The sequence below is a fragment of the Chelonoidis abingdonii genome, chromosome 3 (assembly GCF_003597395.2).
Source record: "Chelonoidis abingdonii isolate Lonesome George chromosome 3, CheloAbing_2.0, whole genome shotgun sequence".
NCBI classification, from domain to species: Eukaryota; Metazoa; Chordata; order Testudines; family Testudinidae; genus Chelonoidis; species Chelonoidis abingdonii.
In genome coordinates this window covers 178,705,812-178,728,019 of record NC_133771.1, presented here as the reverse complement: position 1 = coordinate 178,728,019, position 22,208 = coordinate 178,705,812, and the positions used below count along the sequence as shown (strand labels likewise).

General features: G+C 42.5%; 1 protein-coding gene across 3 annotated transcripts in view; it reads left to right on the top strand.

Annotated features, from left to right (window-relative positions):
• Positions 1–18,545: 18,545 nt before the first annotated feature.
• COX7A2L (cytochrome c oxidase subunit 7A2 like) overlaps positions 18,546–22,208 on the top strand; it is a 41,295-nt gene continuing 37,632 nt past the window's right edge. The window contains exon 1 of one of the 3 annotated variants that reach the window (XM_032769453.2): positions 18,546–18,843. In XM_032769453.2, coding sequence (XP_032625344.1) covers positions 18,772–18,843 — 72 coding nt within the window. In that variant the 5' untranslated portion in view covers positions 18,546–18,771. The remainder of the gene's footprint in view (positions 18,844–22,208) is intronic. The other 2 variants (XM_032769454.2, XM_032769452.2) reach the window with 2 other exon arrangements.

The following is a 22,208-nucleotide window of genomic DNA, read 5'->3' as shown; positions in this document are numbered from 1 at the left end:
GATTTTTTGATCGCACTGTGGACGCGCAAAACCGATTTTATAACATCGGTTTTGTAACATCGGTTTAAACTACTTCGAAATAATCGTGCAGTGTAGACGTACCCTTAGATACGAAACAGATTGATTAAAATGTGATAAATCAGAAAATGCATTATTAGAATCAGTCCCCAAATTACCTAAACTAGCCTTTTGATTATTAGTTTGCAATGTTTCTGATCACTGTCTATTATTTTTATTTATTCTCAAAATGCCACGCACCATAGAGTCACATAATAAAGAGAAAACACTGGAGAGTCACTGACCAACGATCTTCCTCCACATTTTGTAGTCTTCACGCAGCATTGAGAAGCACGCTATACCATGTCCTGTCCCATCAGCTACATACTCTCTGCCCCTGGTACCAGTCCCTGTGAAACTCACTTTGGCAATCATCCTCCACTCATTCACTCCATAAGCTCAAGTTTTCTTCATCTGATTGTCTTGATGATATTAGGAATCACTCCAGTTATACTGTAAATTCAGATGCTTGCTTCTTCATTAGCTATATCAAACACTGGGCAGCAATCACTTGTAACATTTCAGCTTGAAGGCAGAAAGCTTTTAATGTCCTGTTTCCTTAGCATCCATGTCTCACATGCATATAGAAAGATGCTGAAGATGAGACTGCAGCAGTGTCACTTTACATTTCATTGTAATACCTTTGCTTCTCCAAATGGCACTAAAGCAGCAGTTACTAGTCCAGGTATCTATGGAAGATACCTATGTGATGTTTAGGTATGCTAAACCCTTGAGTCATGCTACTCAGATATTTCAAGTGCTCAATGTACTCCAGTGCCTCCTCAGATTTAAGTAGGAATATCTTTGCCTTTTCAGGCTGTTGTCTTTGTAAATTCATGTGATATACTTAGACCTAACTGCACCACTTCCACTCTGCTTCCTGTTCAGCAATTTTTGCCCCTCTTCTTGCAATGATCCAATCAGGTCAATATTATCAGTGAAGCACAAATGATTAATTTTTCCTCTCTCATTCACTATCACAAATAAGTAACCATAGAATGTCAGGCTTGGAAGGGACCTCAGGAGGTCATCTAGTACAACCCCCTGCTCAAAGCAGGGCTAATCCCCAACAGATTTTTGCCTCAGATCCCTATATGGCCCCCTCAAAGAGTGAACTCACAACCCTGGGTTTAGCAATCCAATGCTCAAACCACTGAACTATCCCTGCCCCCCAAAATAATGAGTTTAATTAGTTCCAAGACTTGGGATTGCTCCTCAAAAACCAATTCTTCTTGATTTTAGTATTTGTCCAATTAGATTTTTTAGGAGTTTAAGAAGAAGGGAACAGTTGGCTATATTTTGCTCTTGGCTCCCACTGACTTTAGGGCAGTTCTCCACAAATATCTGAAGGTAGAATTTGGTTTGTGAGCACATCAAAGGGATAGATTAAGTTACATAACTGAATAGGAATGAGCTACCTGATTTCTTTTCAGTTGATTCTTAAATGCTTGATACAGTCAACTAATTGAGTATTAATGCTGTGAACTGGCAAAGTATGGGTAATGCACCTCCACCCTCAATGGCTGATCTACTATAAGTTAACATCCTACTACTGCTTCCATTTAATAGCCTACATAATTCTTTAATTCAGGTGGTGTTGGTCTATGCTACCTAGGTTAGGACCCATGTGGAGAATCATTGCATTAAGCTTTACTCCGATTCCCACTTGGTGACTTATCTGACACCTGAACTGAAAGCGTACCCTTGAGAGAGCAGATGGAAGATTTATCATGGGAAAAGCAGAAAAAGAGGCTTTAAAAATTAAATGCTAATTAAATACAAAGTCAAGTCTTGAGTAGTCACATGTGTGACAGGCACTAAGACAGTGACAAAAGATTTTGTGAGCGTGACTGCTAGAAAGTCATGAAAATGAAATGTAGGCAGTTGCCAGGTGACAAATACAATGAGACTTTACTGTGCCTTTCAGTCCATCTCCCTTTCTCTGCCTTTGCTCCCTTTCACTGTCTAGTGTTTCACTTCTTCTCCTTTCCCTTTGCTGCTCTCTCAATTCCACTTCCATCTCTTTCCATTTGTCTTCCTTCCCCTTTCTGCCCCCTTCTCTCTGTGGCCCCAATACTGCGTTGTGATCCACACCAGCAGACTGCTATGGCTGCAGAGAGTACCACTGATATCAGAGGGGCTGTGTGCCAGTGTAGCAGTCGTGGACATCACAGTACGGGTCTGTGTCTCCAACCTCTCCATTCTGCATCTTTCTCCCAGTTCTCCTGTTTTGTGCCTTGGTTCTCTCCTCTCTTCTCTGTGACACTGTGCAAAGGGTTATTTCAACCTCTCTCCCCTTTCCCACCTGCCATGATGTCGGACTCTCCAATGGCAAGCATATGGCGCATTACGTAGGCCCATGTTGCTACAACCCAAGATCCTCCTCATTTATTTCCTTGTAGCTACCCACCACACTGATCTTGTGTTGCCAGCACTCATGATATTATCACATACCTCACTATATTTGGTGTTTTTCATAATGTCCCAACTCCTGGAGTCCACAGGTAAGATGAGTGCCCAGAGATGCCTTTACCAATCAACGCCCTGTCGTGACTATGGGTAGCATCACAGTAATTCTGCTTCAATTTATGCTCCCACTTCCAACAGCTGATTGGCCCTGTGCCAGGCAGAGTCCTCTTATGACTCCAACCAAGTCGGGAGTCTGATAGACCATGAGTCCTGTGACCCTAATAATGGGTCAACAATCTCAGTCCCATGTTGTGTCTTAACACTTTTGTCCAAGACATTTTACTAGTCCCTTTGCTGGGGATGGTAGAGGAGCTCCAGCTGACCCACTCCTCTGGGTTCCAGCCCAGGAACCCAGCATTAAGTCACTGGGACCAGTTCCTCACATCCCTCTCTGTTTACTAACTCATCTCTCTTGTAGGACTTTTCCAGACTCACATTCTCTGATTCTCCCTTTCTGGAAGTCCAACTTACTGAGATACTTCCCTCCACTATACTGCTTAAGATTACATTTTGGTCATCTCTCTAGTAGCCACTCTCTCCTTTGATCTGCAGCCTTCCTATCCCCCAGCTGTTGCTGACCCAGCAATTAGCTCCAGATGAGGAACTATCTCGCCTACTTGTTAACCTGTTAGTGGCCATAATAGAATGGGGTCTAGACACCTTGCGACAATGAGAAGCTTTAAAAAATAAGTTTCTAACACTCATGATTGTGGGAAAAAGCTGGAAACCAGGAACCTTAAAGGCTCAAACACCAGCTGGCAAATAAGAAGAACTCAACATATATTCTTTTTTAAAATCTCATGATTTCAAAGCCATTCTCACAATTTTTGGGAGATTAGTAATACTGCTTCAAGTTTTTCAGTTCCTTTCCTGATCAGTAGACTGCATAAATATTGCACTTTGGACCCTGTATCAGTGGCTGTAAAATGCTTCTATTCTGATTTGATAACATTTTACACCAGTCAGCATTCTTTGTGCACAGACTATGTAAAAGTGCAAGTTGGTGCAGAATCAGGCTCTTTGCATGCACACTAAGGGTCTGATGATGCAGTTCTTACTCAAAAAAAATTCCCATTGAAGCAAATGGGAGTTTTGGCTCAGTAAGGCCTGTGGGACAGGCTCAGAGGAGATGTTATTTCCTTCCTTCTCTTTACAGCTAGTTGGGAGGAGGGTTCAGAAACTCTGTGTTGTAACACAGAACCACAGTATAGAAATGGTTGCAAATCCCTGCCCTAGGGTTTAACCATGACTAGCTGGCACAATGCTGAACATGACCTGTCACTAGTGAAACAATCGCTAACTCGACTAGTCAGAATCATGTTGCAACGCAATGACATTGGTAGTGATCACAAGGCCTCAGCCTCTCTAGCTTTATGTTTAGAAGTCATGTACCAACGCTGGCAGGATGAAAGGTCCCTTTACCTCAGTAGCATAGCTAGAGGGGGAGCAGGGGGAACTGCCGCTTCCCTGAGCACTCACTCAGGGGCGCTTCCCAGCACGTCTGGGTCTTCAGTGGCACTCAGGCACTCACTTCAGGGTTTCTTCAGTCGCTCCGGGTCTTTGGTGGCAATTCGGCGGCGGGTGCTTCAGTTGCTCTGGGTCTTCGGCGGCAATTCGGCGATGGGTAATTCAGCAGCAGGTTCTTCAGTCTTTGGTGACAAGATTTGGGCTTTTCTTTTTATTTCTTTTTTTTTCTTTGCTGCTTTGCAGTGGGTGGTGCCCTTTTTAATGTGTTCACTCCCCCTGCTCTTAGAACCTGGCTACGCCACTGCTTTACCCATGTGCTCCCTGTTACCATACTCAAAATATTGCTATCCTTTTCATGCAGGACATAGGGTATGTTTACATAGGGTGTTACTCCTGCTGCCCTGGAAAACAGAACAGACGAGAAGCTCAGCTGAATCACCGAGAATTGTACTGAAGATTTGGAAATAAACATATAGTACTTAACCAAGCATTTGCTGTCTTCAACTGACAGAAAAGAAAGCTGTTCACTCTGAGAGAATCAGAGTTGAGAGGAACAAGATTAGTCCATTGTAACAACATGCATTTATTCACCAGAAGTTTAAAAAAAAAAAGCCACATGTTTGCTGTTAGATCTTGGGTTTTTTTCCTTCTCCATCAAATGCGCAGATTGCATTTAATGAATTCTGGTTTATGTATCCACAGTTATGAACTCCTTTAGCGTTGTAGTCCCCCCAAAAGGCAGACAGTAGTAGTAAATCCAAGGAGTAATGTTGAATAAGTCTACTTTGTTTATGCATGAAACAATGTCAACTATTAGAGAACACTTAATATATACAAGGTCTTAAACTAAGGCTCTCTAATAGCATTGGGAATATGGTTCCCATAGTTCCATCCATATATGGGACTGAAGCATCTTTGAAACGGTTGTGGATCTTATTCCTAACACATTTCTGCCTGAAGCACTAGACACATGATTTTATAATTTAACAACCTAGAGAAAGAAGAGAAGGAAATAAATGAATTTAAATAATTAACCTTTCAGAATCCTAATATAACGCTTATTCGACTAGGTTGCGCTTAGTCAATGCATGTAAGGGGCACGCGGTTGTGGGTTGAGGTGCTGCTGACCTAGTTTATAGTGTCCTCTGTGCTCCGTTTGGTATCAACCGGATCTGGTGTAAAGAATTCATGGTGTCAAAGTAGTGCCTCTAACTTCCCTGAGGATGTGTATACAGAGGGTGTCACTCTGCCTTCTAGACCAACGTCCATGACCAGTATCCCCAGCGCTCTAAAAGAGCTAAGGCGCCAGTCAGGATATAATCCATATTATAACAATATCTACTGAAAGACACTAAGGGAGAACACTGTTGGGGATAGAGAAAAGATCAATATTTGATAAAGCAAACAACAAAATAATCAGCATGCCAGTGCTCCCTTCTCACATTCCCCCAGGTCCCTCAGGCCTCAGAATATGACCTTAGTGGTCTTACTAGAGCATTCAAGCACAACAAACAGTTCTGAGAGCTCTACTATTCTCGAGGCCCACTGCCAGCAGACAGAATTCTAATTTATTTTTATGAAGGAATATATGTGACTCAGTTCCCCCCTCACTGTTAGCCACTGGAGTGAAGAGATTAACTTCTTTTTCTTCTAATGGGGAGATCATCACAGTTCCAGGGTTAAATGGCCCTCTGCTCCCTCCTTAGTCTTCTCAAGGAAACCCCTTTAGGTCCCAGGCCTCCAGGTGTCACCTCTCTATGAGCAGGAACCTGTGTTTCTCTCCCTCCAGATCAAAAATTTAGGGTTGCAGCCCCCTTACAAGTCAGTGTATTTACCCCAGCAGATCTGATCATAGTGCAATGCCTGCAGTTCTGCTCTCTCCCAGGGACTCTGACAGTGTATACTAGTGACCAGCCAGCTTTCCAAAAGCACAGTGCATTTATTTAGGGCAAAAGCATCATAGAGAAAACATTATAAACCAATAAAGAATCTACACTCATGCTAAGCTAACCACGTGTCACCCTTCTTCCACATGAAGGTAGGTTCCAGGCCTTCAAACCCTTCCAGCTGGGTGTTCCCCTCTTGATTACAGTTTTATGTCAGTTTGAAGATCAAATGAGGGACCCAAGGTCAGTTCAGGGTAGCTCTTTATATCAAAAGCCCTTTCATTGTCTTCTGGGCCTCTTGACTCTGGTCAGAACAGTATAGGCAACTCCCCCAGGGGGATGGTACTGCTCTGGAGCAGTTTACCTATCCCAGGATTTGGAGTAATTATCCCCCACTGATTTTATTTCCTGGGGGAAGCTCAGTAAACTTCTCCCATAGAGCTAGAATACAATCCCTCGCTCACAAATATACTTATCACATTTATAGATACAAAGTTTTTATGACTTTTCCCTCTGGCACATCTCAATATAATAGTCATTTGAAGTTTCCACACTTCCAAGGTCTCACATCTGTCACACCAAGATACTGTCTCACCAGTCCAGCCCAGACTTGGAGGTGGGTCCCATCAGATAGAAAGGCGCCCCAGGGAATTCCTTTTTCAGGTGAGTGAGGAGGATTCTGACCCCTATGTGGCCAAGCCTGCCTGAACAGGTCTGCAACTTCTATGTAAGACATTCTGCCTCCTGTTGGATGACCACCAATCAACCGAATCCTTAACCCTACCAATGGGCGCATAGTTCATTTTCCCACAAGATCCTTCTTCACTCTGCTCCTCTAAAGCCTTGGACAAGACTATTGCATGATTCAGGGTCATGATTAAAACATAGTTATGTCCCATCTACACAGTGGTGTAGTCAGCAATCCATCCTGTGACTTTTAATTCTGGGGAGAACCTATGAATTAGCACTAGGCAGCACAGTCTGTAATAGTCCTGTTGGTATCCAGGAAGTGGGCAGGCGAAAGGACCTCCCCCCAGCCTAAGGGGAGGATCCACAGGTCTGTGATACCAAATAAATACGTGGGACAACTAATGAAAAAAAACAGGATCGGGAGTGAGGTCAAAGGGCTAAACAAAGGGAACCTGATGGGGACGTCGAGCAGAGAACCCTGGACAGTGCCCACTGCTCCTCGAAGGGATCAAGGGAGTCAGTGGACGCTGCCCAGAGGAACTCTGCCTGGACGCGTGAATGGACGGAGGAACAGAAATAGGTCCCACAGTCGCAGGAAATCCCATTGGCCAACCTCCTCTCCCTGGTTTTGTAGATGGCTTTTTTAGCCAGGGCTACAAGAAGGTTGATAAGGAGATCCCGCAACTTCATGGGGCCACGGATGGGGAGTGCATAGATGAACAGGTGAGGGGGAAAGTGCAACCAAAAACGTAATAAGAGATCTAAGAGGAGCCAGAATAGGGGCTGCAACCTGGCGCATGCTAGATAAATGTGCGCCAGAATTTCCTTCATGCCGCAAAAGGGCAGGTGTTTGGAATAGGGGTAAACCGTGCCAAGTACATGCCCATGCTCACAGCCCTGTGAAGGAGCCGCCAACTGATATACCCGGCGGGCTTTGGAATCAGGGTGGAGTATAAGCGAGTCTGTAATAGTAAGTCCTGGCAATAGAGAACCAAAGAGAACTACAGGGTCTGTCTATGTCCAGTAGCCAGAATAAAAGAATCCTTTTATATTTATGACATCTGAATACTCTCTGCTGCACTATTTGTAGTGCAGACAGGACACAGGCACGTTGCATCAGAGAAAGCACTTGATGGTGGCAGAGGAGTACAGGGTGGTCAAGGACACAATAAGAGAGCTAAAGCAAGGAAGTGAAGATCACCAGTCCAAGCATGAGCAAATCATCAAAAACCTGGATGCCTGAGATCATTCTTGTTTGAATGAATGTTTTCTTGCCACACTATAAATGATATTTATTTTCCATTCAGTGACGTGAGGCATCTAGGATCTTGCAAGAAATTCTAAAAACTTCATCCAACTCAAACCATCTGAGTTTTCCCATCTGTAAACAGGATAAACTAATATAATTACATCCTGTATGGGATGTCATTGAGGCTAAGCCACACTGCAGAGAAGATAATTAGCAGATCAAGTCAGTTACAAAAGCAGTTATCTCAAGGTAATTGTCTCCTGGTGCTAGAGGAATACCCTTATTGAGAATAAATTTGAAGGCACAGTTATGCATTTATTTTCGAAGCTGGAGACACTGATCTCATGCCAATACGTAGTTTATTATAGTAATGTTACTTATGTTATTCAAAATGATTCATATAGCAGATATAATTTGCTATGAGAAACATTTGTGGAATAGCAGGACAGTTTCTTATAGTAATATGGAAATTTCATTACTGACTTCAGATATGACCTGTTTTCTTTAAATTCAGCAAAATAGAAACTAACCTCAAGTTTGTTGTTGGCTAAACTGGGTGAATTTGATCCTTATGAAAGCAATAGGCTAGCAACACTGGTTAGAAGCAAAGATAAACTGTATGCAGCCTTCACCTGATGAGAGCTCTGCCAGTGTTCTGAATTCCATTGTGTTCTAAGAAGATAAGAAGAGTCAATGGTCCATCTAGACCAATATCCTGTCCTCTGACGGTGGCCAGTGCCAGATGCTTCAGAGGAATGAATAGGGCAATTACCAAATGATCCATTCCCTGTTGTCCTGTCCCAGCTTATGGCAGTGAGAGGTTTACGGACACCTGGTTGCATCCCTGACCATCTTGGCTAATAGCCACTGATGGACCTATCCTCCATGAACTTATCTAATTCTTTTTTTGAATCCAGTCATAAGTTTGGTCTTCAATAGGTTCCACAGGTTGACTCTACATTGTATGAAGAAGCACTTCTTTGTTTTAAACCTGCTGCCTATTAATTTCATTGGGTGAGCTCCGGTTCTTGTGTTATATGAAGAGAAAAATAACACTTCCTTATTCACTTTCTCCACACCATTCATGATTTTATAAATCTCTCTCATATCCCCCCTTAGTCATCTCTTTTCTAAGATGAACAGTCCCAGTGTTTTTAATCTCTCCTCATATGGAAGCTGTGTCACACTCCTAATCATTTTTTTTGCGCTTTTCTGTACCTTTTCCAATGCTGATATAGCTTTGTTGATGTACTGCAACCAGAACTGCATACAGTATTCAAGGTGTGGGTGTACCTTGGATTTATATAGAGGCATTATGATATTTTCTGTCTTAGTATTTATCCCTTTTCTAATAGTTCCTAACATTCTCTGAGCTTCTTTGACTGCCACTGCACATTGAGCAGATTTGTTCAGAGAACAATGACTCTAAGATCTTTTTTTTTTGAGTGGTAACAGCTAAAGACTCCCATAATTTTGTATGTATCATATGGATTATGTTTTCCAGTGTACATTACATTGCACTTATAGCATTGAATTTCATGTGCCATTTTGTCACTCAGTTTTTTAAAATCCTTTTGTAACTCTTTGTAGTCTGCTTTGGACTTAACTATCTTGAGTAATTTTGTATGGTCTGCAAACTTCGCCACCTCACTGCATACCCCTTCTTCCAGATCGCTTGTGAATATGTTGTACAGCACAGGATCCACCCACAACCACAATCTCAGAAGTGGGCCAAAAGAGTGGCATAACCAACCACATGTGGAATTATAGCTTCTTTCCTGATTGTAGATTCTGAGACTCAATGGCCACACTACGTCTACTACCTCCCACATGAGGGAAAAATTAGGTCTGAGCTACACTTAAAATTCAGGTCAACATAGCAAAAAATCCACATCTTGATAGTAGGAGAAGGGATAGGTCAGTGGTTTGAGCATTGGCTTGATCAACCCAGGGTTGTAAGCTCAATTCTTGAGGGGCCACTTAGAGATCTGGGACATAAATGAGTACTTGGTCCTGCTAGTGAAGGCATGGGGCTGGACTTGATGACCTTTCAAGGTCCCTTCCAGATCTAGGCAATTGGTATATCTCCTATTATTATTTTTATCCTGACCTAATTCCCAGTGTAGATGCAGCTATGTAGATGGAAGAATGCTTGTTTTGACCTAGCTACTGTTGCTTAGGGATGTGGTGTTCCCACACCAAAAGCAAAACCCTTTCTGTTACTGTAGGCTGTATCGGCACTATTGGGTTATGGCAGCATAGGTCCTGTGCTATAGTCCCTGTAGTGTAGAAGTGACTTTAGTTAGCCCTTTAAGCCTTCCCAGGAAGATACAATTTTTGCTCCTTACATTTAAATACCAAATTTCCTCCCATTTCAAATAACTTCTTAGATGATTAAATCTTAGATAATTTACTTTTCATCATGTATGCTGCTTATTTATTATTTGTGCTTCACTCAGCCTGGGCAAGAAAACAGACTCATCAATTGAATGTCCTGGTTCTCTACACAAGCACAATGCTGCAATATTTGTTTCATAAACACTTCTTGTTCCGGATAGTTGTCCTTCATCTGACATTACCAATGGAATGATATAGGGAAAATACCATGAGGAGGATGGCATTTTCATCCCTGGAGTCCCCTTAGGGATGTGGAGGGCAAAACTTCACAGTGCAAATGTGCAGAAGTGTGTAGAAACTTTGGGTCCAGTTCTGCTCCCATTAAAGGCAAGGACACAACTCCCACTGACTTCAACAGCAGCAAGATTAAGCTTTCTGGTACCCTATTTCCAAAGTGGCCATGTGAGAGGCAATCATATTTTAAAATGAAATTGTGTTCAATGATTTCAGGATTAGGTTAGTTTTCTGTTGAAATTCTTAAAGGTAACATGTATGGAACTATGTGGCAATCAATTCAAGTCTTCACACTAATGTTTAATTGTTGGAAAAATACAATTAAATGAAAATATACCTCTACTTTGTAGTTTAGTAATATGTAGAGAACACAAAGCAGTAATAGAAGCCCCAAAATAGTAAATGCACCATTTATTATAAGCTCCTGTAGTGCTGTTGGCACCTGGAACTTTAATAGTAAGTGACATTTTATTGCTAAGTGTAACCTACATATTCACACATTATAACTTTTCTGTTAAGCAATTAATATAATTACAGAGAAATAACCTTTTAAAAACATATTCTTTATTGTACCAGAAACATTATTCCAGTAGTAGAACAGGGAATAATGAAATTATCAAGTCCTTAGCTCTTTAATTTACTCTTTCAGGTTCATTCCAAGAATGTGAATGGCATATTAAATATAGATTATAAAATACCAATTCTCCCAAATAAAATTCAATGCAATTCATTTAAAAACAACTAAAACCTGTCATTTTGCCCCAGCACCATAGGAACCTGAGTTAAAAGAAAAATGTCCAGGATACAGACAATAAACAAAAGAAAAATAATTCTGAATGCATTCAGTGGATATAAAGGGACACAATGGCTATTCCTCCACCCACCTCCATCCTACTCCCCCAAAATCTCCACCTAAAAACTCTGGTGGCAGGATCAGACACAGAGTATACATTTTTGCTGAATTTATATAATCCACTAATATGAGAATTGTATCAATTGTGTATTTTGAACTAGTTCAAAATTAAGAACAGCATCTGGTTTTTCATCACTTTTAATGGTGCTAAGTCTGTTGAACAGAAACCTGCTCATTGACAATCACAGACTGAAGAACGTATTTCTCACTTCATCACCTGTGCCTGTGCTCTGAATATAATAGCAGTAAAGCATTAGTAAATTCAGGGGCACTTTTTAAAAACAGCTAGTCATTTGGCTGACTGTTCTGTATACAGGGCTAAATTGTTTCTTCTGACAAAATCTATGAATCTGTTGGTAGAATGTTTTAATGTTGCAGTTCTACATTTATAGAGCATATTCTTAAAGAATACCTTCTGGTTTGGTTGATATTATGTGTGAGTATGGTTCATCTCTCTCTCTCTCTCTCCCCCTTTCCTCTCCTCCCCCGCCCCCCAGGCAAACATTAAAAAAGTTCCAATTTAAACCTTTTAGAAATGATTGCTGCATAAACAAAACATGAGCGCACACAGCAATTTCATGTTCTAAATCCACCCACTCACTTGTTCTCTGCGATTCAAGAACAGAGCCGCATGGGCAGATTCACAAGGTTTGAGTTACAGACATCTGTGCTGAAATACTACTCAGCATGTTAAGGTTTGGTTCATTAAGCAATTTGTTCAACAAAGAAAAAAGATCTTTTAAAAATTGTTTTATTTTACCTTTTAAAAATCAAAACAGACACAGCACTATAAAAACATGTGACACATCCTGAAGGGGTAGCCATATGTGGATGAGTGAAAAAGATGATTCATCTTAAAAAGTACAATCCTAATGCTCTTTCTATATCACACCAAAATTAATGCAAATACAGGAACAGAGGAATGACCATATTAGATCAGGCTTATGGTCCATCTAGTGTAGCATACTCTCTCCTACAAGGGCCAGTACCAGATGGTTCTGAAGAAGGAGCAGAAACCAAATAGCAGGCAGATGTGGGATACTCTGTCCCCATGAATGTCTTGTCCTACCCCTAATAAAGATGGGTTTAAGGTCTGAGATTGTTGTCCTTTCTAAAACATTCTGTTTGCATTAACTACTCTAACTGTAGATATTCTTGTTACCCACATATAAACATCCAATCCGGCACTGAAACTTACTACATTTGTGGCCTCAATGAATTCCTGTGATATTGAGTTCCACAAATTCTATGAAAAAATATTGCCTTTTATCAGGTTTGAACTTGCCACTTTTCAATTTCATTCAATGTCCCCTTGTTCTTTTTGTAACTGATGGAGAACAGAAGATTCTGATCTCTCGTCTATCATTCATTATGTTATATACTTTTATCATGTTGCCTCTTATGTCTCCTTCCCCAGGTAAACAATCCCAATTTTTTCCAATTTATTTGAGGCTAAAATCTTGAACAGAACAGAGGTAGGACATAAGACTAGTTTTCATTTCAGTAGCTTGCCTCAGGAAATGTACCAATTTACTCTCAAACATTACTGGTGGATGTAAACCATGGTCTCAGCTTGAGCAGAAAGTGTTTTTCTCAGCCTCTACAGTGGCATAGGTTGTTATCCCTGTGCTCTGATCTTTCCCTTGGTTCCCACTCTAAGACTATTGTCAGTTCAAGGACTTGGTCCTGATCTACAAATCCACCAAGTCTCTCCAGTGACCATATCTCCATTCATGACTGCCTATACTGCTCTTCTCCGCTCGGACAATGCAGTTCACAAAGCCTAGGATGAAATGTGTGAAAGCAGATAAAGCATTCTTAGTAAGGGAATGTGTAAGAGCTTGCCATGCAGACAATTAATCTGGCAAGTACTTAGATACTGTAGTGATGGATGCTATCGTAAACTCTAAGATAAATAAACATGATGCAAGCCCCAAAGTACTTTGTAATACATGAGCTTACTTCTACTGACTTCAATGGGAGCAGGATTGGGCCACATATTTCTAGACTAGATAAATTTGAACTATAATTTGTGGCCCTAGGCAGAATTTCACTTCAAGACCATATGCTTTATTTCTTCATTTCCATTCTACATTTTAAATTTCTTCTCACCTCCTAATTTGTCACTAGCAAATGCAAATCAGTGATCAAAACAACACATTTGTAAATAATTTCTTCCTAAATTTTCTTTGAAATAACTAAAGTTGCCAATGAGTGTCTCCTCTCTATTCTAAGAAAAAGTCACATCTGACACAAGATCCAGTTTCAATTCATGCTACAGCTTTGAAAACTACAATTTCACAGCCATCTCTATAATATTTAGAAAACACAGTCCCCTAGTTGATCAGATTACACATCAACTTTGGTCACTTTACCTAATGCAAAGTCAAAACATTGCATCCTGTGGAGTTACCACATGCTTATTCTACTGTGGGGTTAGAAGTTACTCTCTGGGGACCATTTCCCCAGCCACCTGACAGCATGCATGGGCACAAGCTGTGGTCCATAGATCCATGTCTGCATATAGCTCAAAATCCTCCTGCCAAGGGGAAGGTGAGTTCAGTGTGCAGAGGGGCTTTCAGTGCTAACAGAATCAGTGTTATATTGCAGAGTAAATCCCTGTAGGTGCGACAGGGATGGTGCCATGGCACCATTCCTGCATCATACCCAAAATTATGGAGCCAAAAACACAATGAAAGGGCTTCCATAGAGATCAGCAGATGGGTGCATAAAGGAATCTCATCATTTGCATCTCTTCTGATAAATGAGTCACACTTTGTCTCCTAATGCATCTCCTATGGAATTTTTTCTCTCTGTTTGAGTTAGACAAGTTTTTTCATATGATTGCTAGGCAACACATGATGATCAGATGTTTTATGGATTTTTATAACAAACATGTCCGCATAAAGAACTTTCAGAAAAGCATAAATTGGGTGACTGGATGGCTCCCAAGACTGATAATCAGCTAGAGAGCCTTTCACCTGTAGAAAATCATAGTGGCTCTGATCCAGGTCAGTAAGTTATCAGTGATCTTTAACTGTATGATAAGAGTATATAGGGGGGCTAGTTTAGTCTTCACTATGCAAGTGTGCACGTCAACAAAAGCACAGGCACATTTGGCACTGAGGTCCAGACCCTCAAAAGGTATTTAGGTGCTTCACAGCCACTGAAATTAATGGAAGTTGGGCACCTCTGAGTACCTTTGAGATCTGGTCTGGAGTGTCTGATCTAAAGCCCATCCATGTTAGTGGAAAGACTCCCATTGACTTCAATGGACTTTGGATCAGCCCCTGAATGGATCTGGAGGCTAAATTACCCTGTCAGCCTTAGAACACCTCTATGTCAGGCCTCAGGCATGTTCTTGGATAGTATAGGGAAGCTTGTACAGCTGTTAACTACGCTGTACCCACTCTGTGAATATACAGAGGCCTTCATTTTTGAAGGCTATCACAGCTTTCAGGAGAAAAAATTCACTCAAAAGAGAGAAATCTCATCATGCTTACCTTGTCATCTTCTCAAGAAAGTGGGGCTGTCAAGCAGTTAAAAAAATTAATTGTGATTAATAACACAGTTAAAAAATTAATAATGATTAATCACACTGTTAAACAATAATAGAATACCATTTATTTACATATTTTTGGATGTTTTCTACATTTTCAAAGATGTTGATTTCAATTATAACACAATACAAAGTGTACAATGCTCACTTTATATTTATTTTTATTACAAATAGTTTCACTGTAAAAAACAAAAGAAATAGTATTTTTCAATTCACCTAATACAAGTACTTTAGTGCAATTTCTTTATCATGGAAGTTGAACTTACAAATGTAGTATTATGTACAAAAAATAACTGCATTCAATAACAAAACAATGTGAAACTATAGAGCCAACAAGTCCACTCAGTCCTATTTCTTGTTTGGCCAATTGCTCAGAAAAACAAGTTTGTTTACATTTGCACGAGATAATGCTGCCCGCTTCTTGTTTACAATGTCACCTGAAAGTGAGAACTGGTGTTTGCATGGCACTTTTGTAGCCGATGTCACAAGATACTTACATGCCAGATGTGCTAAAGATTCATATGTCCCTTCATACTTCAACCACCATTCCAGAGGACATGCATCCATAGTGATGACGAGTTCTGGTTGATAACTATTCAAAACAGTGCAAACCGACACACGTTCATCTTCTCATCTGAGTCAGATGCCACCAATAGAAGGTTGATTTTCTTTTTTGGTGATTCGGGTTCTGTAGTTCCACATCGGAGTGTTGCTCTTTTAAGACTTCTGAAAGCATGCTCCACACCTTGTCCTGCTCAGATTTTGGAAGGCACTTCAGATTCTTAAACTTTGGGTTGAGTGCTGTAGCTATCTTTAGAAGTCTCACATTGGTACCTTCTTTGAGTTTTGTCAAATCTGCAGCGAAAGTGTTCTGAAAATGAACATGTGCGGAGTGATCATCCAAGACTACTATAACATGAAATATATGGCAGAATGCTGGTAAATAGAGACAGAGACATACAATTCCCCCCCCCCCCAGGAGTTCATTCACAAATTTAATTAACACATTTTTTTTAATGAGCATCATCAGCATGGAAGCATGTCCCCTGGAATGGTGGCCAAAGCATGAAGGGGCATACAAATGTTTAGCAAATCTGGCACGTAAATACCTTGCAATGCCAGTTACAAAAGTCCCATATGAATGCCTGCTCTCACTTTCTGGTGCCATTGTAAATAAGAAGTGGGGAGAATTATCTCCCATAAATGTAAACAAATTGGTTTGTCTTAGTGATTGGCTGAACAAGAAGTAGGACTGAGTGGACTTGTAGGCTCTAAAGTCCTACATTTGTATCAATCTACATTTGTAAGTTACACTTTCACGATAAAGAGATTGCAGTACAGTATTGTATGAGGTGACTTGAAAAATACTGTTTCTTTTGTTTATCATTTTTACAGTGCAAACATTTGTAATAAAAATGATAATATAAAGTGAGCACTGTACACTGTATTCTGTGTTGTAACTGAAATCAATATATTTGAAAATGTAGAAAAATATTATTTTCAATTGGTATTCTATTGTTTAATAATACGATCAAAACTGCGATTAGCTTGTGTTTAACTTTTTTAATCACAATTAATTTTTTTTAGTTAATTGTGTGAGTTAACTGCCATTAATCAAAAGCCCTACAAGAAAGGAAATCTTCACAAAACAAACAGTAGTACAGATTTCATTTCCACTAAAAAGATGATGGGAGAGGTGGGGTGAGGCAGGAATTGTTTGGTAAATAGGAAAGCAAACACATACGAAACTGCAGGAAACAAAACTGTTTGTATTTCCAAGTTATTTGCAAGTTTCTGACAAGAAATTCAGTGTTAATTCTGTAAAATTAACAAAAGTAGTAATACAGTAGCATGTCAGATGTCCATAATTACCACAGCATTTGTTACCATACAACAATCTGGATGCCAATATTACAGAGCACTCATTTGGGAGGCAACAACTGTGGCAGAGCAATAAAAATGAAAAGTATAGAAGAATATATATTGACTGAGCAGGGTCACCTGAGTCCTCATTAACATATGCATATGCAGAGATATACCCATACGTCATTAACCTCCTGGCTGTCCCGGGTTTACAATGGCTCCAGGGGCTCCATCAAACAGGGCCCATGCTCAGAAGGGGCCCTAGCCTGCTCCACTTGCACTGCACCCAGAGACCCCTCTGGCTCCCCGTGCCCACCATTTGCTCCTGTTGGCCTGCCACCCTGCTGCCTCCTCGGCCTCACCTCCCTGCTCCTCTCTGCCTCCTGGTCAGACCCCAGTGCACCTCTGCTTCCCATCACCTGTGGGGCCCCACCTGTCTCCCCAGAGCTGAGCCACCTGGAACTGCTGCAGAGGCCAGGGGGCTGGGGGCGGGGAAGGGGACAGTGCAGGGAGCTTGGCTGGGCCCCGCCAGGGGAAGTGCATCTTGAGGGAGCCCGGCAGGGGTAGGCCCTGGTCTGGCTGATCACACCACTCCTGACCAGAGCGATCCCCCACCCTGGGGATGAACTCTGGCTGCACTGCCGGCTCAGCCTGGCAGAAAGAGTTGCCTCCCAGCAGGCTCAGTAAGTGTGGCCTCGAGGCTGGGCATGGGTGACTGGGTTTCTTGTGGGGGTGGGGTGCTGGGTTGTGAGAGGGCAGGGAAGATGTTTATGTTGGGGCACTAGGGAGTGGGGGTTCTTTGGGGGGTGCTGGGCAGTTGTGGTGGGGCTATGGGCAGAGAAGTGCTGGGCAGGGGTGGTGTTGTGCAGGGTGCTGTGCATTTGTGTGGTGAGGTCTCAGAGAGCACTGGGCACAGTGGATCTCGGGGGGCTTTGGTATTAGGGAGTCAGGAGGATGTTGGGTGGGGGGACTGTGTGGCATGGCATGGGCATGCCTCCCGAGGGGAAGAGGCATGCTGGCAGCACAAGGCCGGGTAGGCCACTTTGTGTCTGGCAACAGCTGGTTTGTAAATAGTGCCCTTGCATTGGACTGGCAGAGCTGGGCTGCCCCTGCCATGCCATGTCCCATTGTCCTTAGCTGGTTCCTCGATCTGGGGACTGACCTCCCCGCACTATGTTCCATTGCTCCCATGGAGGCCCACAAATAAGTTTGGCACCAGGCGCACATAAGGTTAATCCGGCCCTGGCTCCCCAGATGAAACCTGCTGAGAAGCTCTGAAGAATCACGGACGCTCCGTCCCTTAGCGGAAGGGACGCCCCTCGCCTGTCCCCTCTTTCGCTGGGGTTCAGGGAGCGGCGCCTCCCCGCTCAGTTAGCTCCTTTCACTCCGCCGGCCGCCCGTCCCTGGGCACCTTGCCCTGCCGCCCCACCCGGGCCCCCACTCAGCCGCAGCCGCCCCATGAGCCCAGCGATCGTGCTCGGCCTACCCGGTCCACAGCTTCGCTGCCCTTGCACGCTGCACACACGTGGCAAGGAAGCGTCCCCAGCTAGCAACAGTTGTTAGGCAGGAGGCGGGGTTTCAACAGTTCTCTGCAGCTGATTGGATGGCTCTTGGGCCTTTCTCTGGAGGCGGAGCGGCGAGAACCTAAATCCCGGGTCCGGAGTCCAAGTGCGCAGGCTGCTCAGCTGCTCCCTGATTGGAAACTGTCGCCTATTTAGTGCTCCCTACAGAACCCGGGAGCAGTTCGCCCTCCTGCAATGTACGAGGGACCCGCTGTTATCACTCAAGTCTCGTAGGCAGCGGTTTTGGCTGGTTTCCGAGTTTGTTCTACCGGCACTCGGCATAGCCCCCTATAAAACTGCCTTCCTGCGCCGGGGCCTACAGGCTGAGGAAGCACTGGGGAGGGTCGGGTCCTTCCTTGGAGCGCGTCGCGGCCGGCCGGGTGCCTGCGGGGAAGCAGCGCGGCGTGTGCGAAGAGCCCGGCGACATGTATTATAAATTCAGCGGCTTCAGCCAGAAGCTGGTCGGGGCTGTGGCGTCCGCCGCCTACGTCCCCCAGGTGAGCGTGTGGCCGGCGCCACAGAGTCGTTGACCTTCACTGTCCTCCCTGTGCCGCGCCCCGCGGGGCTGCGAGCGGGAGAATCCGCGGCAAACGGGCCGTGGGCCAGGCGGCCCGTCACGTGGGGCGCGGTGACCTTCAGGCGACGGGCGGGGAGGCCTCTGTGTGGCTGTGGGTCGGTTGCCTCGCTGCGGGCACCTTCACGGCAGTCGGGTCAGATCTTAACGTGGCGCCCGAGCCCCTCTCCAAGGGGACAGGGTGTGTGTCCTTCCCTCGGGACCTGGCCTGGCGGGGCTTGTGCCGCCGTGCGTGGCGGGAAGTGATGCTCTCAGGGAGCTCTCTACGGGTCCGGTTCCTGGCCCTGCCACTGACCTGCCGTGTGACCTTGGGCAAATCACCTCATCCCTCCTGCTCCGTTTATTACCCACCTGTAAAATGGGGCTGGTTTGTCTCTCAAGCGGGGAGAGTTTGAGACCTTGTTTGTACTGGATAACGCTGCTTCAGGAACTAACCCTCAGCCATCCGTTAGCCAAACATGGTGCCTACCATGTTTGTCCAGAAATTGAGACCAAAAAAACTTGTGGCTAACAGCAGTTCAGTGGGAGTCGTGGGTCTTCTTTGTCTGAACAATCAAATAAGCAATGTTGAAAGCCCTGACTGATACGATTTTGTTGGGGTTGGTTCTGCTTCGAGCATGGGGTTGGACTAGATGGCTTCCTGAGGTCCCTTCCAACCCTAATCTTCTGAGTCTGTGACAACTGATTACTGAAATAATGCTACTTCCAAGTGCAGACAAAGTCTTAGTTAAACAAAGTAGGCATATTCACTAGGCTTTCTTCTGCAAACCTAATGCCATAATTTCTCAGCTTCAAGCTTCCAAAGCTTTTTATTAACTGAAGAGCTCTGATATGTTTTCAGGTAAAAATAAAATAAAAGCAAAGGTTGAATTGGTATCCATGAATGCTTACCTTTTGCTTGGTTGGGGTCCAGTAAGATCAAAGATCTGTTTTGAAAGCCTGAGACATTAATCCATCTTTTTTTGTTCCCTCAATTTTGGAAGACCAATCAATATGCTAATGTCACTTGAAGTGTCACTTTTTTTGTTAAACCTTACTCTTTTCCTTAATTTACACTGTATTGGTGACATACTGTATTCAAATTTTTGCATATATAGTCAAACATCACAAATAAACAGTCAACAGGAGAGTGATCAGGGATCGATTTTTATTGTATCTACACTACATGAGATAAATCAGTCACTACCCGTGAATCTGGTAGGTAGTGTAGATGTACTCTTAGTGTGTGGGTGTGTTTTTAAAGACTGTCTTGTGCTTATAGTTATAAAGAGAAACTTTCCAATTATGAACTGAGCATAAATTGATGCATGGTGGATTGATTTAAATCAAAGCTATTTAAATCACTGATTTTAATCATTTAACTCAGCAGGCAGGAAACATTGACTTAAATAATCAATTTTAATTGTTTCTCACTTTAATTGTTTTTCTAAAGAGAGACTCCCTGGTTTGTAACAATTAAAATGTTTGATTTCCTGCTATATGTAGCTTTTACGCTAAACTTGGTGCTTTTGCTAACAAGAAAGATGCACTTCATCTATGTGCATTTATTTAAGTAATTATATAGCTTACCTGTTTACTGGATGTGTTTTTAACTTGCAACTTGTCATCCTGTATTTGGATGGAAATTCAAATTGAATTAAATGCACAAAACAGAATTTTAAACAATTAAATAAAACTACCTTAAATATTCTGGATATAAAAGCAAAAATTTTTTGCTTGTAAAACTGATTTTTCAAACAAAGGTGGTATCTCTAGTTAGTGAATTGAACTGATGCTATTTAATCATGTGTGCTTAAAGATTTTAGAACTAGTAGATATCATCCCCCTCCCCCCCCCCCCCCCCTCTCTCACCTAGCTTTTATTTATAGAATGGAAGAAGAAAAGCTTTCATGCATAAACACACTTTCATGCTTTTTCAATTCCCAATTGATTAGCTAACTCTGAATGAACTAGGCATTGAATTGAACTAGTTGAATAAGCTGAAGTGAAGAAAATATTCTTTATTGCTATCAAAAATTGGCTTAGCATTTCAACAAACCCTGGTTCTAGGTTACTAGCCATTGACTTCCACCAGTCCAGTAGTTTGACTCTATTTAAACCTTGGGAGCAAACATACTGCTTAATATTTGTTGCATTTAATTTGAATTGTTAGTAGATTATAATAGCTTTAGGTTTTTAACAGTCTGTTTAAAATTTAATTTTAAATAAAAATTGATCACTGCAGAGTGGATAAAATTTTTAAAAAATCAGTCTTCCACCAAAAGAGGTTTTCTACCCTAAAAAGCCAGCTCTACACTAAAAAGAGCGTGCCAATATAACTATATCAGCAAACAAGTTCTTTTGCTGATGTAGTTTACACTAGTTTCCTGTATGAAACAAACTACACTAGCAAAAGAACTTAGAGTCTACACTAGGGCTTTTGTTGTTTAGGAGTGTAATTCTGGTATAGGCACACACACACAACCCCCAGTGTTGCTTCCGCTGTTGCAGGCATGATGTCTGTCCCCATGCTTGTCCCTTATTGAGATAGCAAGGAAGGACCTGCCCAGGGCCATGTAAGTGTGCCACCTTCAATGCAAGAACATTAACTGATTTGATGTGTGTGGTGAATAGCAGCACTAACTCATTTATTTATATGTGGTAGAAGGGAGAAGAGGTTGGTGTGGCATTAACTGGGGTCTCTAAGTTCAACCAAGTTAGTAGGCTCTTCAGGCCCAAGCCATGAGTGGTACTTGACGACTACTAAGAAACCATTCACAACAGGTGTTGCTTGGAAGAGGGTGTGGTGTGGAGCATTGTGTATTTAGTCCTGGGTAAGTGGTTGCTGGGTTAATTTTTAAAGCCTTGCAAATAAGGTATCTCTCCTGCATCCTGATAGGCAAGCCCAAAAAGTGGGAAATATCCATCTACTTGAAAATGAAAGTACGAAATAGGTAGATTCTGCCCTGGCCCTCTACAGTTGCCTCAAGGCTTGGCCATGGGAGGATTCTCCTAGCACAGGTGAATCGTCATGTTGTTTAGAGCTGCCATAGCAGCTCTTACTGCACCCTCAGCCCCTAGGAGCATCTTGGGCATCTTTATGATGGATCTGGTCTCTGATAAAACTTGAGTATCTCCCAGGTCTAGCAGTCTTATAATGGGAAGATGATCTAAAGTCAAGCCTGAGCATCCTTAGTTGAATACATTTTTCCTTGTAGAATTGACTTTACTCCAAACTATAGTCTGAGGACCTCCTTCTGAATTATTTCTGATGCAACTGGTTGGGTTGGTAAGAAATACTCCCATTCT